Raw genomic sequence first — 22,794 nt, forward strand, 5'->3', positions numbered from 1 at the left:
TTAACATGTGTAGTTTATTACATGTAAATTATACCTTAATAAACCCATTGAAATAAAAAGTTAAGGCACACACACACACACACACACACACACACAGCCAGTTGGCTGAGAAAATGTTCTCTCACATTTTAAAAGAAGCTGTAGTGTATTAGCCAGCTCAGGCTCACTGGCAAATTAACGTGAGCACAGACTCAGAACGTGATTGGGAAGCTGCCTTGTGGCACTGGGAGGGTGTAGCCAAGATCTTCTGAGGGCAGCAAAGGTGCAGGCGGGCCAGCAACACGTGGCTGCAACTGCCCACACCTGCAGCAGTTCCTGTTCTTCACAGCGGCTTCACGGCGGCTCCACATCGGCTCTGCCATCTCTGATCTTGCCAGGATGGGAAGATTTTTTACAGATTTTTAAGTGGATTTTCCAAGCTCTCTAGGCTTTCCTAGCGCCCTCTCAGAAATCAAGAGAGAATTTGTTTCCTAGGCTTCAGGCAGAGTGGGACCACCCAGGACCTGCCGCAGGGGCTATTCTCTGTCAACAAGCAATTGTATGTGAAGCCAAGGTACTTGCGCCCTCCAGCCCTGTCCAGCTCACTGTCTCCTCAGGGCTGACTCCTCAGAGGTTGAGAGCATCTCCCTTCACCTCCTCCTTTTGTTTGATTCTTTATCTTGATTCTCAGGGTTCTCATACCATTTTTTTCAGGATCCCTCAGGGTTAAAGGACTCCATAGCCACTCCTGTAATCCTTCATTTTCTAGGGAGGGATTCTCCCAGACATCACCTCTCCTCTGTGTGCTATGTGCAGGAAATAATAATGACTGTGAAATAGAAAGACACCATTTCTAGTTAAGTAATGATAACGGAAAGTAATTCCTCAATGCTGGAAACTGTCTTTGTTAAACTGAATATGGTTAGAATAGGGAGAATTAAAAGAAGGAACATCAAGGAGCAGTAAAATTTTGCTCCCATTGTAAACTAGAATTACGGGATAGAATAAAGTGAAATAGAATGAAAACTCTCAAAGTGTGATAGAAAGCCAAGAGCGTTATAGAACGAAATAGATACTTGTGTCTTCAGAATCATTAAAGCAATGTTCAGAGACAAACCATTTATCTATCAAGAATAGACAGGGGACAAGATAATGTGGACTAAGAATGCCCCTGACATATCAGCAAACAAAGGGTATTGTGGACATCAAGCCTTCAGCCACTACAGCCCCCTTTGGTGAACCCTGAGGGGAATCAGGATGGGAAAGGATAGGATACTGGCCTTAGATAAGGTCCATATCAAAGGAAGGATTTCAATGAGTGCAGACTCTTGCATCTTCCCATGCACAGAAAAGTGCTAAATGCATTAAATTGAGATGTCTGGTTTTCTTTAATTCACAGTAATCTTTTGATGTTCTGACGACATGGTTTTTGTTGCAAAACCCCCTCTATAGCTCAGCTCCTGCCTTACCTCTTCAGAGCAGTCCCTCAGAGCTATTTGAGAGGCTGCCTCTCAGGCTGGAGTCCTCAGAAAGTTCACCAAATAAAACATAATTCTCAACTCTTAGGTTGTGCTTTTTTTTTTATTCAACAATAACAACATAGGAGAATCCCGAACTCACCTCCTCTCATGTACGCACCAAATCTACAGCTATACATGGAACGATTTCCTCTGAAAGAAACCCCTAAATGAGCTGAGTGACTCCTACACGGCAAGCAAACAAGAAAAAAACCACATCAAAATGGGTAGGAGAGGCTGAGACACAGTCTCACCATGAACCCACACCTGGTGCAGTGACCCACAATTGGGGGGGAACTCACAACCCTGAGCTTCCCCCTGAGGAGTGAAGGGCTTGAACCCTACATCTGCCACCCCAGCTTTTAAGACCAGCACCTGAGAGATGAGCTCCCAAGACATCTGGCTTTGGAAGCCAACGGGGCTTGTGTCCACGAGACCCACAAAATTATAGCGAACTGAGAAACAGTTATTAAAGGGCTCTTACGGACTCCCCTGGCTACCCTACAGGACCCAATGCTGAAGCACCCCACTGAAATGCATCTGGTCTTTCTGTGAAGTAGTCGTATTTGCTTATCTTAAAGCTTTGGAGTGAGGGGCAGGCAACTTATTTAACACACATCTAGGGGCAGATGAAATACTTTCCAAAGACACTGGCCAGCAGGCACCATATATGAGTTTTCCCTCTGCCTCACTCCAGGTTGCCAGTATCTCCTGGAAAGGAGCTTGTGAACTTGTCTGATGCTTGTGGTTGCCGCCCAGGAGACACCTCTTGATCACCTGCCTCTGGTGGCTAGCAAGTCTTACACTAGTGGGTCTCACAAGACTGTGACAAACGGAGAACGAGTCCTTAACCAGTTACCCTTTCCCCACTAGGGCACAGTGAAGAGACAGCACACTGGAACATATCCCCAGTCTTTCTGTCAAAGAGGTCTATTAGTTTACCTTGACAGCTGTGGCCTGAGGAGTAGGTTTCTAATTCAACACATCTAGGAACTGACTACGATCCTCTCCAGAGACTAGGAAGGCCAGTGGATACCATCTTCACACTCTTCCTCTGCCCCACCCCAGGTTGTTGGGTCCCTGAGAAAAGAGCTGTGTATCTGTCTGGCTCACTGGCTTTTTGTGGCTGTGACCCAAAAAACACATCCCTTGATAGCCTGCCAGAGTGGCCAGTGGGGCTTGTGTTCTTGGGTTCAGTGAGACAGTACCAAACAAAGAAACAGCTCTTAACTGCCTATCACCCAGGGCTCAGTGCAGAGGGACCAGGCAGAAATGCCCATCTCCAGTCTTTCCCTGAAAGAGGTGTATTTGCATACTTTACAACCTGCTGCCTACAGGTCTGACTTCCAAGCAGCCTAAATCTCAGTGCTGACTGAGAGCCTTCCCTTTGGGATACTAACAGGTCTTGGCATAGTCTCAACCTCTGTGAACCACTAAGAATAAACTATGTTGCTTGGACAGTCATAATGGTGTGAGAGATATCCAAGAGTTAAGGCAGGGTTGGACAATAACCTTTTACATGAGGACAGCCCTTCAAGACTGGGAGAAATGGCTATTCTAGCTAATGTATAGAAATGAGCAAAGAGAGTCAAAGAAAAAAATGAAGAAACAGAGTGACATGTTCCAAACAAAAGAACAAGAAAAAACCTCAGAAAAAGACCTTAATGAAACAGAGATAAGTGATTTGTCTGATAAACAGTTCAAAATAATGGTCATAGGGAGTCTCACTGAGCTCAAGAGAAGAATGGATGAACTAAAGTGAGAATTTCAATAAAAAGAAAATATAACAAAGCACCAACTGAAGTCACAGAGCTGAAGAATACAACACCTGAACTGAAAAATACAATAAAGGGCTTCAACAGCAGGCTAGATGAAGTGGAAGAAAGGTTAGTGAACTCAAAGACAGGGCAGTGGAACTCATCCAATCAGAGCAGCAAAAAGAAAAAATAATAAATAAGAGTAGTTTAAGGAACTTATGGGACAACAGCAAGGGGACCAACATTTGCATTATGGGGACCCAGAAAGAGAAGAGAGAGAGAAAGGGGCAGAAACATATGTGAAGAAATAATGGCTGAAAAATTCCCTAACCTGGGAAAGAAACAGACACCCATATCCAGGAAGCCCAGAAAGTTCCAAATAAGATGAACACATCAAAGAGACCCACATGAAGTTACATTAAAATCAAAGTGTCAAAATTTAAAGACAAGGAAAGAATCTTAAAAGCAGTGAGAGAAAAACAATTTGTTATGTACAAGGGTAACTCCCATAAAACTAGCAGCAGATTTTTCAGCAGAAACTTTGCAGGACAGAAAGGAGTGGCACAATATATTCAAAATGCTGAAAGAAAAAAACTTCCAATCAAGAATATTCTACCTGGCAAAGGTGTCCTTCAGAATTGAAGGAGAGATAAAGAGTTTTCCAGACAAGCAAAAGCAAAAGGGGTTCATCTGGCCTTAAAATAAATGTTAAAGAAACTTCTTTAAGCTAAAACAAAAGGGCACTAACAGGAAAACATATGACAGTAAAAGCTCACTGGTAAATTACGAAACTAGTATAAAGGTTAAAAGACAAAAGAGTAAATAACTATAACTACAATAATCTTTTTCTTTAATTTATTTAATGAACACTATAAAATACACAGAAAGTTGTATGTGACATTGTATCAGACATTGGAAAAGTTCTAAATACAAAACTAGATAATTCCTTGATTTATAGAACTTACAAAACTTACAGTTATAATAAGGTAATCAAATATATAATAAAAATCATATTTGATATTAAAATTATAGTTTTTTAATTATCCAGTTTATGGGATATGATTTAATATATATTTTTCTTTATTATAGCACCCTTTTCTCCTTTGAACATTATACTGTATGGACATTTTATATGGACATTATAAGAGTGTAAATAAAATAATACAATTCTAACTTTAACTGGCCTGGGGAAGTTTTTTTTTTAATTTGGTTTTTTTTTTTTGGTATTAAAAATAATTGTATTTTATATTGGAGTATAGTTGATTTACAATGTTGTGTTAGTTTCAGGTGTACAGCAGAGTTATTTAGTTATACATGTACTTATATCTATTCTTCAGATTCTTTTCCCATATAGGTTATTACAGAGTACTGAGTAGAGTTCCCTGTGCTATACAGTAGGTCCTTGTTGATTACCTATTTTATATATAGCAGTGTGTATATGTTAATCCCAAACTCCTAATTTATCCCTCCCCCTACCTTTCCCCTTTGGTAACCATAAATTTGTTTTCGATGTCTGTGAGTTTGTTTCTATTTTATACATAAGTTCAGTATCATTTTTTTAGATTCCACATATGAATGATATCATATGATATTCTCTTTATCTTTCAGACTTACTTCACTTAGTATGATAATCTCTAGATCCATCCATGTTGCTGCAAATGGCATTATTTCATTCTTTTTATGGCTGAATGATATTCCACTGCATATATGTACAACATCTGCTTTATCCATTCCTCTGTTGATGGACATTTAACTTGTTTCCATGTCTTGGCTACTGTAAATAGTGTTGCAATAAACACTGGAGTGCATGTATCTTTTTAAAGTATGGTTTTCTCCAGATATATGCCCAGGAGTGGGATGGCTGGATGATATGGTAGCTCTATTTTTAGTTTTTTAAGGAAACTCCATACTATGTTCTCCATAGTGGCTGTTATCAATTTACCTTCCCACCAACATGTAGGAGTGTTCCCTTTTCTCCACACCTTCTCCAGCATTTATTGTTTGTAGACTTTTTGATGATGGCCATTCTGACTGGTGTGAGGTGACACCTCATTGTAGTTTTGATTTGCTTTTCTCTGATAATTAGTGACGTTGAGCATCTTTTTACATGCTTTTTGGCCAAGTATGTCTTCTTTGGAGAAATGTCTATTTAGATCTTCTGCCCATTTTTTGATTGGATTTTTTTTTTTTGATATTGAGCTGCATGTGCTGTTTGTGTATTTTGGAGGTTAATCCCTTGTTAGTTGCATCATGTGCAAATATTTTCTCCCATTTTGTAGGTTGTCTTTTCATTTTGTTTATGGTTTCCCTTGCTGTACAGAAGCTTTTAAGTTTAATTAGGTCCCATTTGTTTGTTTTTATTTGCATTACTCTAGGAGACAGATCGAAAAAGATATTGCTGTGATTTATGTCAAAGAGTGTTCTGCCTATGTTTTCCTCTAGTAGTTTTAGAGTATATGGTTTTACATTTAGGTCTTTAATCCATTTTGAGTTTATTTTTGTGTATGGTGTTAGAGAATGTTCTAATTTCATTCTTTTACATGCAGCTGTCCAGCTTTCCCAGTGCCACATATCGAAGAGACTGTCTTTTCTCCATTGTGTATTCTTGCCTCCTTTGTCGTAGATTATACACTAATTTTTAATGGATACACAAGATAAAAAGATGTAAATTGTGACATCAAAAACAAAATGGGGGATAAAAGGGAGAGCTTTAGACTGCATTCAAATTTAAGTTATTATCAACTTAAAATAGATTATGATAAATACAAGTTGTTTTCTGTAAGCCTCATGGTGACCACACAGCAAAAACCTATACTAGATACAAAAAATATAAAAAGAAAGATATCTAGAATTACCATTATAGCAAATCACTAAATCACAAAGGAAGAGACCAAGAGAAGAAGAAAGGAACCGAGGAATTATAAACCAGCTAGAAAACAATTAAAATGGCAACAATTACATACCTATCGATAATTCCTTTAAATGTAAATGGACTAAATTTTCCTATCAAAAGACAGAGTGGCTGAATAGATAAAAAGACAAGACACATTTATATGTTCCCTATAAGATACTCACTTCAGATATAAGAACACACACAGACTGAAAGTGAACAAATGGAAAAATATTTCATACAAATGGAAACCAAAAGAAAGCTGGGATAGCTATACTTATATCAGACAAAATAGACTTTAAGAGAAAGACGGTAATAAGAGACAAAGAAGGTCATTATATAGTGATGAAGGGGTCAATCCAACAAGAGAATATAACATTTGTAAATATTTATGCACCCAAAATAGAAGCACCTAAATATATAAAGTAAATATTAACACATCTAAAGGGAGAAATAGACAGCAATACAATAATAGTAGGCACTTTTAATACCCCACTCTCATCAATGGATAGGTCGTCCAGAAAGAAAATCAATAAGGCCTTAAATGACAGGTTAGACCACATCAACTTATATATATGTATACACACACACACACACACACACACCATTCCATCCAAAAGCAACAGAATACTCATTCTTTTCAAGTGTACAGGATGGATCATGTTAGGCCACAAAACAAGTCTTAATACATTTAAGAAGATTGAAATCATTATCAAGCATCTTTTCTAACCACAGTGGTATGAAACTAGAGATCAGTTACAAGAAGCAAATTAGAAAATTCAAATGTATGTGGGGATTAAACAACATGCTACTGAACGACTAATGGGTCAAACAGGAAATCAAAAGAAAGATCAAAAATACCTTGAGACAAAGGACAATGGAAATACAACATACTAAAACTTATGGGATGCAGCAAAAACACAGTGATAAATGCCTACATTAAGAAACAAGAAATATATCAACTAAACAACCTCAAGGAATTTAAAAAGGGAGAAAAAATGAAGCCCAAAGTTAGTAGAAGGAAGAAAATAACCAAGATCACAGCATATACAAACAAAACAGAAATTCAAAGACAATAGAAAAGATCAGTGAAACTAAGATCTGGTTTTTTGAAACGATAAACAAAGTTGACAAATTTTTAGTTAGACCCACCGAGAAAAAAAAGGAGAGAACACTAAAGTAAATGCAGAAATACAAAAGATCTTTTTTTAAAAAAAATTATTTATTTATTTTGGCTGCACAGGGTCTCAGTTGTGGCACATGGGATATTCGTTGTGGCATGCAGGATCTTTTAGTTGCGGCATGCGGGCTCATAGTTGTGGCATGTGGGCTTCTTAGTTGCAGCATGTGGACTTCTTAGTTGTGGCATGTGCATTTCTTAGTTGTGGCATGCAGACTCTTAGTTGCGTCAGGCATGTGGGATCTAGTTCGCCGCCCAACCAGTGACCAAACCTGGGCCCCCTGCATTGGGAGTGTGGAGTCTAACCCATTGGATCACCAGGGAAGTCCCGAAATACAAAAGCTCTTAAGAGACTACTATGAACATACACCAACAAATTGGACAACCTAGAAGAAATAGATAAATTCCTAGAAACATAAACCTACCAAGACTAAATCAGGAAGAAAGAAAATCTGAAAAGACTGATTACTAATAAGGAGATTGAATCAGTTGATTTTTTTTTTTTTTTTTGCGGTACGTGGGCCTCTCACTGTTGTGGCCTCTCCCATTGCGGAGCACAGGCTCCGGACGCGCAGGCTCAGCGGCCATGGCTCACGGGCCCAGGCACTCCGCGGCATGTGGGATCTTCCCGAACCAGGGCATGAACCCGTGTCCCCTGCATCGGCAGGCAGACTCTCAACCACTGCGCCACCAGGGAAGCCCCGAATCAGTTGATTTTGATTAAATCCTCCCAACAAACAAAAGTCAAGGACCAGATGGTTTCACTGCTGAATTCTACCACACATTTAAAGAAGAATTAATACCAATCTTTCTCAAACTTTTCCAAAACATAAAAGAAAAGAGAATACTTCCAAACTCATTTTACCAAGCCAGCACTATTCTGATATGAAACCCAGACAAGGACACCACAAGAAAAGAAAAAGACAGACCAATATCACTAATGAACACAGATGCAAAAATCCTCAATAAGATACTAGCAAACCAAATTCAACAATACATTAAAAGGGTCATATACCATGATCAAGTGGGATTTATTCTAGCGATGCAAGGATGATTCAATATCCACAAATCAATCAATGTGATATATTACATTAACAAAATAAAGGACAAAAATCACATGATCATCTCAAAAGGTGCAGAAAAAGCATCTGACAAAATTCAACACTCATTTATGATAAAAATCTCAGAAGTGAGTATAGAGGAAATGTACCTCAACATAATGAAGGCCATATATGAGAAGCCAACAGCTAACATCATACTCAATGGTGAAAATCTGAAAGCTTTTCCTCTAAGATCGGGGACAAGACAGGTATTCCCACCCTCACCGCTTTTGTTCAAAATAATATTGAAGTCCTAGTCAGAGCAACAGGTACATGAAAAAGAAATAGAAGGCATCCAGATAGGAAGAAGGAAACTGTCACTGTTTGCAGATGACATGATATTATATGTAGCAAACCCTAAAGATTCCAGCAAAAAACTCTAAGAACTAAAAAACAAATTCAGTAAAGTGGCAGGATACAAAAATCAATTGTAAAAATATGTTGCATTTCCATACACTAATAATGAACTATCAGAAAGATACATTAAGAAAATAATTTCACTTACAATTGCATGAAAAAGAATAAAATACCTTGGAATAAACTTAACCAAGGAGGTGGAAGACCTACACATGGAAAACTGTATGACACTCATGAAAGAAATTGAATAAGACACAAATAAATGGAAAGATATTCCATTTATGTATTGGAAGAATTAATGTTGTTAAATGTCCATACTACCCATAGTGATCTACAGTTTCAATGCTGTCACTACCAAAATTCCAATGGCATTTTTCACAGAAGTAGAGCAAACAATCCTAAAATTTGTATGGAACCAGAAAAGACCCCAAATAGCCAAAGCAATCTTGAGAAAGAAGACCAAAGTTGAAGGCATCATGCTTCCCGATTCCAAACTACATTACAAAGCTATAATAATCAAAAAATTATTGTATTGGCATAAAAACAGACACACAGATCAATGTAACAGAATAGAAAGCCCAGAAATAAACCCATGCATACATGTTCAATTAATTTATGACAAAGGATCTGAGAATATACAATGAAAAAAGGACAGTCTCTTCAACAAACGATGTTGGGAAAACTGAACAGTCACATGCAAAAGAGTGACACTGGACCACTATCTTACATAATACACAAAAATTAACTCAAAATGTATTAAAGACTTGAACATAAGACCTGAAGCCCTAAAACTCCTAGAAGAAAACATGGGTGGTAAGATCCTTGACATTTGCCTTGGTAATGATTTTTTTTGGATTTGTCACCAAGCAAAGGGAACAAAAGCAAAAATTAAAAACTGAGACTACATTAAACCAAAAGTCTTTTGTGCAGCAAAGGAAAGCAACTGCAAAATGAAAAGGCAACCTATTAAATGGGAAAAAATATATGCAAGTCACATACCTGATAAGGGTTTAATATCCAAAAAATAAAAGATTTGTACAACTAAATAGCAAAAAACACACAAAAATCTGATTAAAAAATGGACAGAGGATCTGAATAGACATTTTTCTAAAGAAGATATACAGGGACTTCCCTGGTGGTGCAGTGGTTAAGAAACCGCCTGCTAACGCAGGGGACGTGGGTTTGAGTACTGGTCCGGGAAGATCCCATATGCCGTGGAGCAACTAAGCCCACGCGTCACAACTACTGAGCCTGCGTGCCACAACTACTGAAGACCATGCACCTAGAGCCCGTGCTCCGCAACAAGAGAAGCCACCGCAATGAGAAGCCTGCACACCAAGTAGCCCCTGCTCGCCACAACTAGAGAAAGCCCGTGTATAGCAACGAAGACCCAATGCAGCCAAATAAATAAATAAATAACTTAAAAAAAAAAGAAGATATACAGATGGCCAACAGGAATATGAAAAGGTGCTCAACATCACTAGTCATCAGGGAAACGCAAATCAAAACCACAATGAGATATCACCTCACACTTGTTAGGATAGCTGTTAAATGACAAGAAAAAACAAGAGACGGCATGGATGTGGAGAAAAGGGAAAACTTGTACACTGTTGGTGCAAATGTAAATTGGTGCAGCCACTCTGGAAATCAGTATGGAGTTCCTCAAAAACTTAAAAATACAGTTATCCTATGATCCAGCAATTCCACTTCTGGCTGTTTAACCAACGGAAAAAAACCCCACTAACTCAAAAAGATATCCTGACCCCCACGTTCCTTGAAGCATTATTTATAATAGCCAAGACACATTCATCCATCAGTGGATGAATGGATAAAGAAAATGTGGTATATGTATAAACCGGAATGTTATTCAGCCATTAAAAAGAAGGAAATCCTGGGGCTTCCCTGGTGGTGCAGTGGTTGAGAGTCCGCCTGCCGATGCAGGGGACACGGGTTCGTGCCCCGGTCCGGGAAGATCCCACATGCCGCGGAGCGGCTGGGCCCGTGAGCCATGGCCGCTAAGCCTGCGCGTCCGGAGCCTGTGCTCCGCAACGGAAGAGGCCACAACAGTGAGAGGCCCGCGTACCGCAAAAAAAAAAAAAAAAAAAAAAAGAAAAGAAAATCCTGGCATTTGCAACAGCATGGATGGACCTTGAGGGCATTATGGTAACGAAATAAGCCAGACAAAGAAAGACAAATACTGTATAATCTCACTTGGGTGGAGTCTAAACAAACATACAAGCAAACTCATGGATACAAAGAGACTGGTGATTCCCAGGCAGGGGTTGGGGGTGGGCAAAATGGGCGAAGGGAGTCAAAAGGCAATCTTCCAGTTATAAAATACAATACATAAGCCCTGGGGCTATAATATACAGCATGGTGGCTATAACTAGACATTGTGGTGATCATTTCACAATATATATAAATATCGAATCATTATGTTGTACACCTGAAACTAATAAGTGTGATATGTCAATTATATCTCAAAAAAACCAAACAAAACCAAACCCAAAACCAGACAGGGGAGCAAGCACTGCTACTTCGTTTTGTTTTTTTGATGGCGCTGTGCAGTTTGCAGGATCTTGGTTCCCCCACCAGGGACTGAACCTGGGCCACCACAGTGAAACTGTCGAGTATTAACCACTGGACTGCCAGGGAATTCCTGAGTGCTGCTACTTTTTAAGGGATGCCAGAGAAGCTGGAAAAAAAGTCAGCTAAATTGTTAAGTCCTAATTATGTTAGGGGAAGGGACAAACTCTAGACTCAAGATATAGAACAAGAAATGTGCTGGTGAGAAGTCTTCATACCTTGAATGGGAGAAGCATACATGCAACAAAGGAGGCTGAAAAACCATGTAGGAATTGTGACATTACTCTATTACTATGGCAATACAGATAAATTTAACCAAGCATTTAGGAAACCAAGTACTATGTTACTGATTTTATGAAGGAAAAAGTCAGTGGCTTAAAACAATATAAACTTCTTACCTTTAGTTTGTGCGGGTCAGGAATCTGGGCATCGCATAGCTGAGTCCTCTGACTCTGGGTCTCTCGCAAGGCTGCAGTCATCTCAAGGCTCAACTCGGGGAGGATCTGCTTCCACAGTCACTCAAGTGGTTATATTAACAGGGTCCAGTTGCTCCTGCGTTATCGGATTGAGGGACTCAGTTCCTTGCTGGTTGTTAGTTGGACACCTTCCTCAGTTCCTTGCTATGTGGGCCTCTCCATAGGGCAGCTCACAGATCAGAGCAAGCAAACGAGAGGAGGAGAGAACGAGCCAGACAGGAGCCAGAATATTTTTTGACATTCCATCACTTTTGCCACATTCTCTTTGCTAGAAGGAAGGCCCCGGGTCCAGCCTATGCTCAAGGGGAGGCAGTTTCAGAGGGTGTGAACACCAGGAAGCAGGATCATCGGAGCCATCTTAGAAACTGCCAACCACGTGGGGCAAAACCAGGGACTGACGTTGCCTACGGCAGAAATGTTTGACAGATACATGCTTGTATTCCAGTTGAAGGAGGGTGTACATGTTTCTTACCTCACTTGCTCATGCTGAGTCTTATGCTAAGAAAAATGGAAAAAGTTGCTAAAAATTGAAAAGGTGATCTATGAAAAGGATGTGGTGAAGGAGGTAGCAGACTGGAAAATAAAAACCAAGGACTAAGAGAAAAATGAGAAAACTATTTTACAAGGAAGGTACGGGGCCCATAAACTAGAATTTCTACTTACGCATTAAAATATTCTCCAACGACCCAGGAGATAGGACCAGACAAATGGAACAGTTTCTATAATAAACTACCACTTAAAGACACCATAGAGTTCTAAGACAAAATTGGACTGACCCTATCCACCAAAAAAATACTTGCGAAGGGAACAAAGTAACACCTCCATACCGGAATGTGCCACTGTAAGAAACTTCTAGAGACAACTGGCAAAGACTCCCTTACATTTAAAATGAGCAAACTATATATGCAAGCACTTTGTTTCCTTAAAAGGAGTCTGACGCAATATTGTAAAGCAACTATACTCCAATAAAAATTAATTTAAAAAAAAGGAGTCTGAAAGGAGGAAAAAAAATCACAAGTTGAGGAAAAATAATTTAGAAGAGGCTATCTCTTTCCCAATATAGGCAGGCCTGGTGGTCTGTCCCCTGCCCATCTCTCAGGCCACCTCTCCCCTCACTCACTCCCTGGCACCTCAATCCGCAGCCACACCTGTCTCCTTGGCTGTCTGTAAGACACCAGCTTCTCCCCAAACCTCATTTCATTCAGGTCTGTTCCCAAACGTCACCTACCCTGATGGCTATCTAAAACAGCATCTATCTGCCCCATCCTCTTACCTTTCTCTGATTTTTCTTTACAGCAGTTACCAGTTTCTGACATTATACGTTTCTTTCTTTACCTGTTTATTGTCTGACTCTTCCACTGAGGTAAAATCTCTATGACCTGGAAAAGGAAGCCGTTGGCTCTTTTCGACAATGTCTGTTGGGTAAATAAAAGAAAAAAATAGAATAAGGAGAGCCCATAAAAAACACGTCAGGAGAAGAGTCTAACAGAAAGCAGGAGAAAAACCTGAAGCACAAGCAATTACAATTTGCCAGATATGTGCTAATATAAATATATTTGTGTGTAATATGTGACTTATTTTTTAAAAATCCTGAAAGACTCAAATGAGCTAAACTACTTGAAAATATTTAGGACAGTACGTAAATCGGCGCTCCCAGCAGCACTCTCTTCCTCTAGACGCGCGCGCTAATTTCTCTGGATTCTCAGGCGACTGAGCGCACCCTCCCTCTTATAAAATGTATTCTTGTCGCTATTTGATTGGCTGTCCCTCCCAGGCGCTCCTTCCTCATTGGTTGCATCCCCAGTCCATCACTCCTGGGCTCAAGCACTCCATTTGTCTGCTGCCGCAGACCTCGGCTGCCGGCGGTAGTAAAACCGGAGTAGCTCCCCGATGACGTCAAAGGCGCTGCCCGCCCACATTCCAAAGCTTGGGCGGAGACTTCTCGCTGCCCCTGCCTCTGGACGGAGAGAAAGACTTCTGATTGGGTAGGGCGGGAGAAGTGAGCATCCGATTGGTCCCCGCCCTGGAGGGAGGAGGAGACATAGCTGTGTCCTGGAGCAGAGCTGAGGAGCCCTGGGGAATCTCAAAGTTTGTGTCTGGAGCAGTAGTGGAAAGTGAGCTTATTGAGAAGGGCTTTTCTTGGGATGAGTACTGATCTCCTGCCTTTATTTTGGATACACACCCTGCTCTATTCTCCTCAGCCTTCGGTCTGATCTCTAGACAGTCTGTCTCCTCTGGGGATTCTCAGGTCTCCGAGGACGCTGAACCGGAGCCCTTGGCAATTCTCTCTCAGGCAGAGGAGCGAACGTTTTCCTTTCTAAGTGCATAAGCTACACGCATACGCACACACACGCACACACACTCACGCAGAGGCGGATCTCGCCCTCCGAGGCCGCCCTACCCGCTCCCCTCCTGCCCTCAGCATCCTCGGCCCAGCGCGCCTCGGACCACCATGGAGGTGCTGGAGAGCGGGGAGCAGAGCGTCCTGCAGTGGGACCGCAAGCTGAGCGAGCTGTCAGAGCCCGGAGAAACCGAGGCTCTCATGTATCACACGGTGAGGACTTGGCGGGGCGGCGAAGGGGCGGCTTGAGAGGGGAAAGTGTCATGAAAGGAACAGCTTGGGACAGGGAACTGGGAAGGAAGCATTTGGGAAGAGCATGCCCAGAATGGAGAGATCTGGGGAGAGGTGTGGTTTTTCTAGCTGAACAGTGAAGGTGGGCCGCTGTCTCTTTTAAACTTTTGATAATAGTAACGACGCTTTGTATTCCTTCAGCAACTTATACTCTTTTCCCCGAGGGCTTTTCACATATGCTATATCATTTCCTATTGCGCTGTAAAGCAGGAGAAGGCGTAGATGTTTTGATAATCTGCCTCTGTTTAGTTTGCTACTAATTGTTGTGGGAAGATTTTTTAAAAACTGGGCAAAATAAAGTAGCATTTTCTTTCCTTCGCTGTCATATTCTTTCTCTTCCTTTACTATCTTATTTGAATTTTAGGAAGTGTACCTGTGTGTGTGTGTGTGTGTGTGTGTGTGTGTGTGTGTTTTGAAAAAAAGCCCCTTCGTATTAGGAGGAAGACTACTTTATTTGGCTCCTTTAACTGTCCAGCCAAGAAATCTGCTTCCTCCTTCTTCAGAGGAAAGATCAGCAAAGGAGAATGGAAAATCTGAGGCAATGCATATTTCAGAAAGGCTTTGGAGAAGGTGGGACAGCTCACCAGTTCCTTGCTCAGTCTTATGCCTCAGAGATCCCTTTGGGCATTAAACTGTCACAGAGCACACACATTTCTTATAAAGTTTTCAATTTCAAGTTTTTGGTATTAAATTTGCAAAATGAAATTTTGTTTCCAACAGCCAGCACTGATAGTATGACTTTATTGTGAGATCTCTTTGTTTCTTTTTTACAAATGCAGAGTTTGTATAGAGAGAGACACTAATGAGAAAATGAGAGGCTTGGCTATTTCCCCTTCATGATTCTTTTAATGGAGTCAGTGCCAGGATATTTGAAACTTTTGCAAAATGGCCTGCAGGCTCCACCCCTTTGGCCTTTGCCTCTGGCTGACGTTATTTTGGGAAAAGGGATGAGGGCCTCCCTGTGATTCCCACCAAGGCATTTGTGGTGGCTGAGAATGGCTTGTTGAAAACATGCCGAGTGCAGGGCAGAGAGGTAGTGGAAGTTCATGCCGGGTCAAAAGCCAGATGTGTGGTGTGATCTTCTGGGCTTTGCTCACTGAGTCTGTCCCGAGGACACTACGTGGGCTGCCTTTGGATTGGGGGCCCAGATGTGCTTCCTGTCGCCAGGACAGAGCTCAGAGAACGCCGGCCGTCAAATATCTTCTCATAGTATCTCCAGATGTTTCTCCTGACATAGGCCACATTTTAACCATTTGCGAGGGGCAGCTCTTCTCTTTTGTTCTCACGAGTACTGTGAAAGTGTCTCATCCCGCAGCTGTAATGCTTTGGATTGTCTTTCAGCTGGTGGGATGAATTATGCACAGCATCCACATTCCCTTTCTCCAGGCCTCATGACTTGCATTTCTGAGATCTTATGCCAGGGTTTGAGATGCTACCCGTGACTGTGACATTAACTTCAGGCAGGACAGCTTGGACTGGCTCTAACTGACATCTTTATGCACAGTTGCAGGGGTAGAGACCTTACCTTCCTTTTGGTAGCAAGGGCTTAATTTTTCTATGTCATTGTAATGAAGCAGTGATGGGTGATTATTTTTCTTCTAATTTGATTTTTTTTTTAATTACTTTTATGTAGGCCACTTAGGGACGTGTTTCTCTTCTGGGCAGCTCACTCACATAAAATGCCACTCGTCATTGCTGCAAGCCGTGGCCCACAAACTGAGTATATGAATTAGTGTTGAAAGACGTATTGGATTTGGTAGCACAGACAACTGGGTTATATTCCTTCTAAACTAAGGGGAGTTTGGCAGAGATTTGAAAATAGATAACTTTCCCATCTGTTTCTTGAACTCTCTTGGGTATCCAGTTGCAGAGCTGGTTATTATTGCCATTTGTCCCTAATGAGAAATGACCTGACCTCCAAGTGGAAAAAGGATGGCCTGATGATGCATTCACTCACGATTTATTTGTTCTTTCAATGAATGGTTATTGAAGAGCTTCTATGTGCGAAACACTGTTCTAAGCAGTTGGGATACATCAGTGAACCAAAAAAACCTCAAAATTCTTGACCTTGAGAAGCTTACACTCTAGGCCTGAAGTAGGGGAGAATGTTATCTCAGCAGGATGAAAAGCCACAGCAAAGGCTCTAAGGTGGGAGTGTGTCTGGCATGAGCTTATGGTAACATCACCTTCTGTTTTAGATCCCCCCATTTTTGTCAGTTTTTTTCTTGTAAAAATGCAGGTTACTTCTGAGGCAGAGTGCCTGTTTGTGTAATGGCCCAGTGAAACTTTCCAAGTTGAGTGGATTAGGCATCACATAGGGAGTGGAGAGCCTGCAGGGAGGGTAAGGTACACATGTAAGCTGGGAAATTGGTAAGATAGTATAGCTACCATCTATTGTATATTTATTATCTGAAAGGGAGGGCTGGCTTCATGGGCCTGCCACCTGTGCAGTCCCACAGGGCCCCACACTTTGATGCTCTGCTGTCACCATTGTGAGATCCTCAATAATTTTTGAACAAGGGCCCACACGTTTGCATTTTGTAGCAGGTCCCATAGATTATGCAGCTGGTCCTCATGAAAGGCATTGTACTTAGTGCTTTACAAAAATGATGTATCAGTGGGACTTCCCTGGCGGTTCAGTGGTTAAGACTCCGAGCTTCCACTGCAGGGGGCACAGGTTCAATCCCTGGTCAGGGAACTAAGATCCCTCATGCTGCAGGGCACAGCCAAAAAAAAAAAAAAGAGGATATCTCAATGACCCAGTGAAGGAGTCATTTTACAGATAAGAAAACTGAGCCTTAATGAGTTGAAGTGACTTGGTAAAAGGTCATTTAAACTCAAGTCTACCTGCCTCCAAAGCCCAAGCTCTTGCCCACTATGCTGTATGAATGGAGGATCCAGACTTAAAAGGAACTGAGTCAGAGGATGGGGAGCCAGAAATTGCTGAGTCTGAGGGTAGCTAATATTTAACTGAGGTGGCAGTGGGGCCACCAACCCTTCCTAGCATGATCACTCTCTTTGCTCTAAATAGGAATTTAGCTACCACACGCATGATTGCTAATGCCCTGTGTTAGCAAAACTGTCACTTACCTGATTTTAAAAATATAGAAGTTGCCCGAGGCTGGGATTGTCACGTCTCCGAGGCGGCTTCTGTGAGCCATCAGGAGCAGTGTTTTTCTCATTTGGTTAGTTCTGAAGAAAACTTCTGGGTCCACAAGGACAGAGGCTTAGAGGAGACCGTTTCAAAGTCTATAAAATAATGAACCACACAGAGCGAATCTGGACTTGCTCATTAGATCCTGAATTATTAGAGCTTTGGGCTTCCTCCTGAAGCTGAAAAAATAGTTCCCATACAGATGATGAGATATAATTTTAAATCAGTGAGTAGTACATTTAGGAAAGCTATTGCTTCTAGAGTGGATACAAGCTAAAACTGGTTTCAGAAAAGATGGCAGATATAAAAATGAGGAGTGTATATATTATGGTTTCAGATCATTGCAAGAAGCCTTGTCCCTTCCCCTAAACCTTCCAGGATGCTGGATGTTTCTAACATTCATGTTGTGTTTCCTGTAAGATTCTGTGCAAATTACATTTCTGGGAATTTACTGTGGGATTTTGCAATTTAAGGAGCAAAACAGTCTATAAATCTTATCTATGTATATTATTACATGCACTGACTATATCTGGGCGGATGCTCAAGAAACAGATGGCTGATGTTTTTCTGGTAAGGGGACTTGAGGGACTAGAGGTCAAGAGAGGGAAGGAGGGAGAGGGAGTTACTTACACACTATCCCTTTCGAACTGTTCAAACTTTTACCTCCTGAAAGTATTTAGGAAATCAAAAATGACAACTTAAAGGCACCACATAAAACTGGACCAGAGGTAATTTTAGCCTGCATTTCCTCGGGGAGAGAGAGGTTTCTGGTGCTCACTCAATACCACCAGCGTTGGTGGAGGCCTTGGGTAATGAATAGAGGAAGCAGGAGTGCTTGCTAGAAAAGGGCTTTGAGGATGGAGGATTAACAGTGGGTTTGTGTATGATAAACTTCGTGCTCTTGGTAATTTTCTTATAGCTCAGTTTAGCAATCTGGAAAAGGGGGATTTTATCAATTTTTGCAATGATTATTTTTTTTAAGGTATATAATAGGATACCTTTTCTTTGCAAAGATAATGACAGAGCTTCTGCTTGGTATTTCATTTTATTTTATTGAGGTATAGTTGATTTACAATATTATGTTAGTTTCAGGTGTACAGCACAGTGATTCATTTATATATATATATATATTTTTTTTTCTTTTTCCGATTCTTTTCCCTTATAGGTTATTGCAAAATGTTAAGTATAGCTTCCTGTGCTATAAGAAGGTCCTTGTTGGTTATCTATTTTATATATAGTAGTGTATATCAGTTAATTCCAACCTCCTAATTTAGTTCTGCTTCTTTTAAATACTAAACTCATGTAAATCCAGTTCTTTGTAGAATTATTAGTGGTTATGCGCTTAAATTTTATATCCAATTGGTTCCTAAAATGAAATGACTGAGCCCAGAGGGTGGGGTGTTAAGGGTCGGTTCCACCTGCCTGGTGAGCGGATGTGAAGGCCATCTGGCTTCCACATCCATCGTGATTGCCGGAAGGTGGATGGCTGGTCTGAGAGGCTGGTGGTTTCCGCTTCCTCTCGGCGGCCCAGAGACTTGATAGGGCCCCCTTGGGATATGGGAGCTTTTGGTTTGATGTTCGCCTCCTATTGTTGGCCTCTGGCCAGATTCTGAGTGGGACCCTGGGTCCTTGTGGCTTGAGAAATCATTACTTCTGGTCACCTGACCTCCACCAATTGAATAAAGGTAATGAGTCCCAGTAGGAGACGAAATTGTGAAGTCAGTATAATTTGTCTTCAAGGCCCTACTTCACCTTTCTTCACCTTCACTCCTGTCATGTTCCCCTCGCTTCTTGGACCCCAAGTTGCTCACTGTAATGGTGTTCTCTTTCCAACTCCTCCTCTTTAATTTTGTTCTCAGGAAAGATTTTTAAGCTTACACTAAAAATTTCAATATTAGTAAAGCTAAACATATGACCCCTAAATGGGCGTTTATATTTAACAATAATTTCTTGAATCTCTAAATGGAGAACTGTAGGCAATAGCCAGGTAGTAGGGGAGGAGTATTTGGGGAGCTGGGGGGAGCTCTCACTACCCCTCTGCATGTGGCCCCTATTCATAAGGCGGCCTTGCATATATGTTGCTGATTTAGCTTATGATCTAAAGAATTTTCATTGTTTTGGTGAAAAATCTTTGATTCAATTAGATTATTGTCTCTGAAATTGTTCTCATTGTGTTAACATGGGTTGGGGGAAGGTGGGCTTGGGCACAGTTCTGAAAGATGAGAGGGCAGTACTGAGTTTTGTACTTGCCCTCTTTCTTGAGTGATCCCTGAGTGATAATATCCTATTGAGCTCTGATGTGAAGTCGCTCTGGCAGGAGAAATGAGGCACTGCATCTAGATTAATAATTGAATTAAATGACAATGCTTGCCGCTGCGAGTAACTGAAAACTGATTCACATTGCTTACACAATAAGTGAATTATTCTGTCACGTTGCAAGATGCCTAAAAGTATAGCTACATGTTTGGCTGATTCAGCAGCTACTCAGTTCATCATGGACCTAGATTCCATCCATCCATAGGCAGGATTCATCTTCAAGTTGGAGGCAACCAGAAGGCAGCTCATATCCATATGAGTTTCAGGTGTTCAAATAAAAATGACAATATCCAAAGGGAGAAGAGAGGTTGTGTCTTCCCTCTGTCCTTTTTTAAGATGGAAGAAACTTTTTTTAGATGCCTACCAGCTGATTTCTCTTCGAGCTTTATTGTCAAGGATGGGATCACATCATCATTTCTGAACCAATGGCTGGAAAGGGATTTACCTGATTGGCTTAGATTAGTCATGTGGGAATGGAGGAGCTCTTGGAGCCTCAACCAGCATGACCATGTGTAATGATCATTAGTCAAATAGTCTGAGTTGGCAGACCTTTCCTTCACTAAAAGTTGTGTTCATTTAGCTAATGGCTGTTTTTCTCACAAAGGTGGGCTAGCAAATGGAAAATTTAAAACATTTAAGCATGGAATATCTCTGCAATGCATGCAAAGGCTATCATGGAGGGGGTACTGCTGTGTCCCAACTCATGAATGAGGAAATGTAGAATTAACTATATTATCTGAACTCTCTGCGTCAGGGTCAAATATCAGGGCTGGAGGTAACTAGCTGAGCCTGTAATCATGATCACGGTGCAAGACGAGAATGACTTTTTCTGTTCGAGGTCCACACAGCCTCATCTCCGCAGGCAGAGAGCTGAATGCCATTTTTCAAAGAAGCTGTTTTTCCAGTTGCATATGGCTATTCAAACACTGATAAGGTCAGAGTGTGCCTGTTTGCGGTTTGAACTGCCGGCCTCAGCCCTGCGGGGCTCTGACCTGTCTGTGGACTGTCTTGGGGCAAACGGCCTTAGGCTTTGGCTGGGAGATTGGTAGGACTGAGGGTCTAGGGCTGCAGAGTGTCTGAATTGCTTGTCAGTGATTTTATGAATGAGGGCATAGTGTTTACATTCCCTGACTCAGTAGAGTCAAGCCTGAAATGAAATGGTGAGATTCACCATTGGTGTCAACCTTGAGTCTATTCCCCCTTCTCCCTGCTCACCACATGCTCTCCGGCTCTTCCAAGTGACCTCATTTTTTCCCTGAATGGAATTGTCTAGGTTACCCACAAGGCACATAGGAGGTGATGGCCCCTTTTATCTATGGAGAATCTGAGACCTCGAGCAAAAAAGAGACCTCAGCTGGAACACAAGCTTCTTGAAGGCGGGGGACATGACTGTCTTTTCTACACTCCCGAGCACAGGATGCTCAGAGATATGTAATACTTGCTCGATGCACAATTATGTAGAGTAAGGCAGTCTTGGAGAATGAATAAGCTCAGTGGCCTTGGTCTCTTTTGTTAATGTATTTTTTTTAAAACTCTGGATGCTTGTAAATGCCTCCGCAAGTCTGAAAATTTAATATGAAAGTGACTTGAGTAGTTTGATGTCAATAACTTTTCTTGTTTAGTTTTGAGACCCACATGGGAGGGAGGATGATTCTATCATAGTCCCAGTTTCCGCTAGAGTAGAGTTGAAGGCAGCATTGTGGAAAGGGTGTGCCTTCGAGCCAGGCAGATTTGGAATCCAGGGCCACTGGTTCTCTGGTGACCTTGGGCAAATAACCTCTCCTCTTTGGGTCTCAGTTTCTTCACATGTCACTGCCTAGCCCATAGTGTACACACTTTTTCACCCTCTCCCCTAAGTCAAATGTCTTCTTTCTGGGGAAGAGGTATCCCCACCTCAGGAGTCTGATATCATTCAGGAAGCACAAGGGACCTGTAATTATTCTCTCTCGGGCATCTTCATTTCCTCTCCTCCGCAGCTTCTGCCTTGTGCTGTAAACACAGGTCTCTGCCTTGAACACATGTTTGCCAGATGCTGTTGCCCCTCCTTGCTCCGCTTGTTTTTTCTCTCTTGTTTACTGCCAGGTTTTCTCAGGCAAGTAGTCAATAGCTACGGCCTCCGTTTCCTCAGTTTTTTTCTTTTTTTTTTTTCTTTTTGCGGTACGCGGGCCTCTCACTGTTGTGGCCTCTTCCGTTGCGGAGCACAGGCTCCGGACGCGCAGGCTCAGCGGCCATGGCTCACGGGCCCAGCCGCTCCGTGGCATGTGGGATCCTCCCGCACCGGGGCACGAACCCGTGTCCCCTGCATCGGCAGGCGGACTCTCAACCACTGCGCCGCCAGGGAAGCCCCCATTTCCTCAGTTTTTACTTCTGCCTCCTGTTTGTTCTGGTTCCTACTGCTGCCTGAAGGTTCTCCAGCTTCTCTCTAACTGCCCCATCCACTAGTCTTCTCTCCATCCTTAGCTTGCAAGGCTTCACGGGAACATTTGGCAATACTGACCGAGCACACGTTCATCTTGTAACTCGCTCTTGCTTTGCCTCCCATGATACCCTGGGAGACTTAGATTTTCCTCCTTTACTGGCTGCATTACCACCTGTTAAACGTGAGCGTTTGGTACTTGGTCTTGGTTTCTCCCTGTACACTCTCCTGGGCTCCTCCATCAACTTCAATACAGCTGGTTCTCAGATCTTTACATCTGTTAGTTGTCTGTGGATGGAAACTGGGAGATCTTTGGAATATGACCCAAGATCTTCTGGGCCCTCATGAGCTGTAGAGTGACTCTGGCTGGGTAACCTTTGAATCTTCCTGATGTATTACTTTGAGAAGAGCTGAGAACATTTTGATCCCCCTTA

At 41.7% G+C, this 22,794-nt stretch overlaps 2 protein-coding genes across 3 annotated transcripts in view; one reads left to right on the plus strand and one right to left on the minus strand.

Moving 5' to 3' along the window:
• The window catches only part of AKR1D1 (aldo-keto reductase family 1 member D1), a 77,228-nt gene extending 63,736 nt beyond the window's left edge, over positions 1 to 13,492 (minus strand). For both annotated transcript variants that reach the window (XR_009565184.1, XM_030853937.2), the window contains exons 1-3: positions 13,482 to 13,492; positions 13,116 to 13,257; positions 11,765 to 12,246 (exon numbers count right to left, since the gene is read on the minus strand). The gene's annotated coding sequence lies outside the window, so the exon portion shown is untranslated. The remainder of the gene's footprint in view (positions 1 to 11,764; positions 12,247 to 13,115; positions 13,258 to 13,481) is intronic.
• Positions 13,493 to 13,922: 430 nt separating this feature from the next.
• CREB3L2 (cAMP responsive element binding protein 3 like 2) overlaps positions 13,923 to 22,794 on the plus strand; it is a 118,634-nt gene continuing 109,762 nt past the window's right edge. Inside the window, exon 1 of the mRNA XM_030853935.3 lies at positions 13,923 to 14,396. Within this exon, the coding sequence (XP_030709795.2) occupies positions 14,295 to 14,396 (102 nt within the window). The 5' untranslated portion in view covers positions 13,923 to 14,294. The remainder of the gene's footprint in view (positions 14,397 to 22,794) is intronic.

The sequence above is a fragment of the Globicephala melas genome, chromosome 9 (assembly GCF_963455315.2).
Source record: "Globicephala melas chromosome 9, mGloMel1.2, whole genome shotgun sequence".
NCBI classification, from domain to species: Eukaryota; Metazoa; Chordata; class Mammalia; order Artiodactyla; family Delphinidae; genus Globicephala; species Globicephala melas.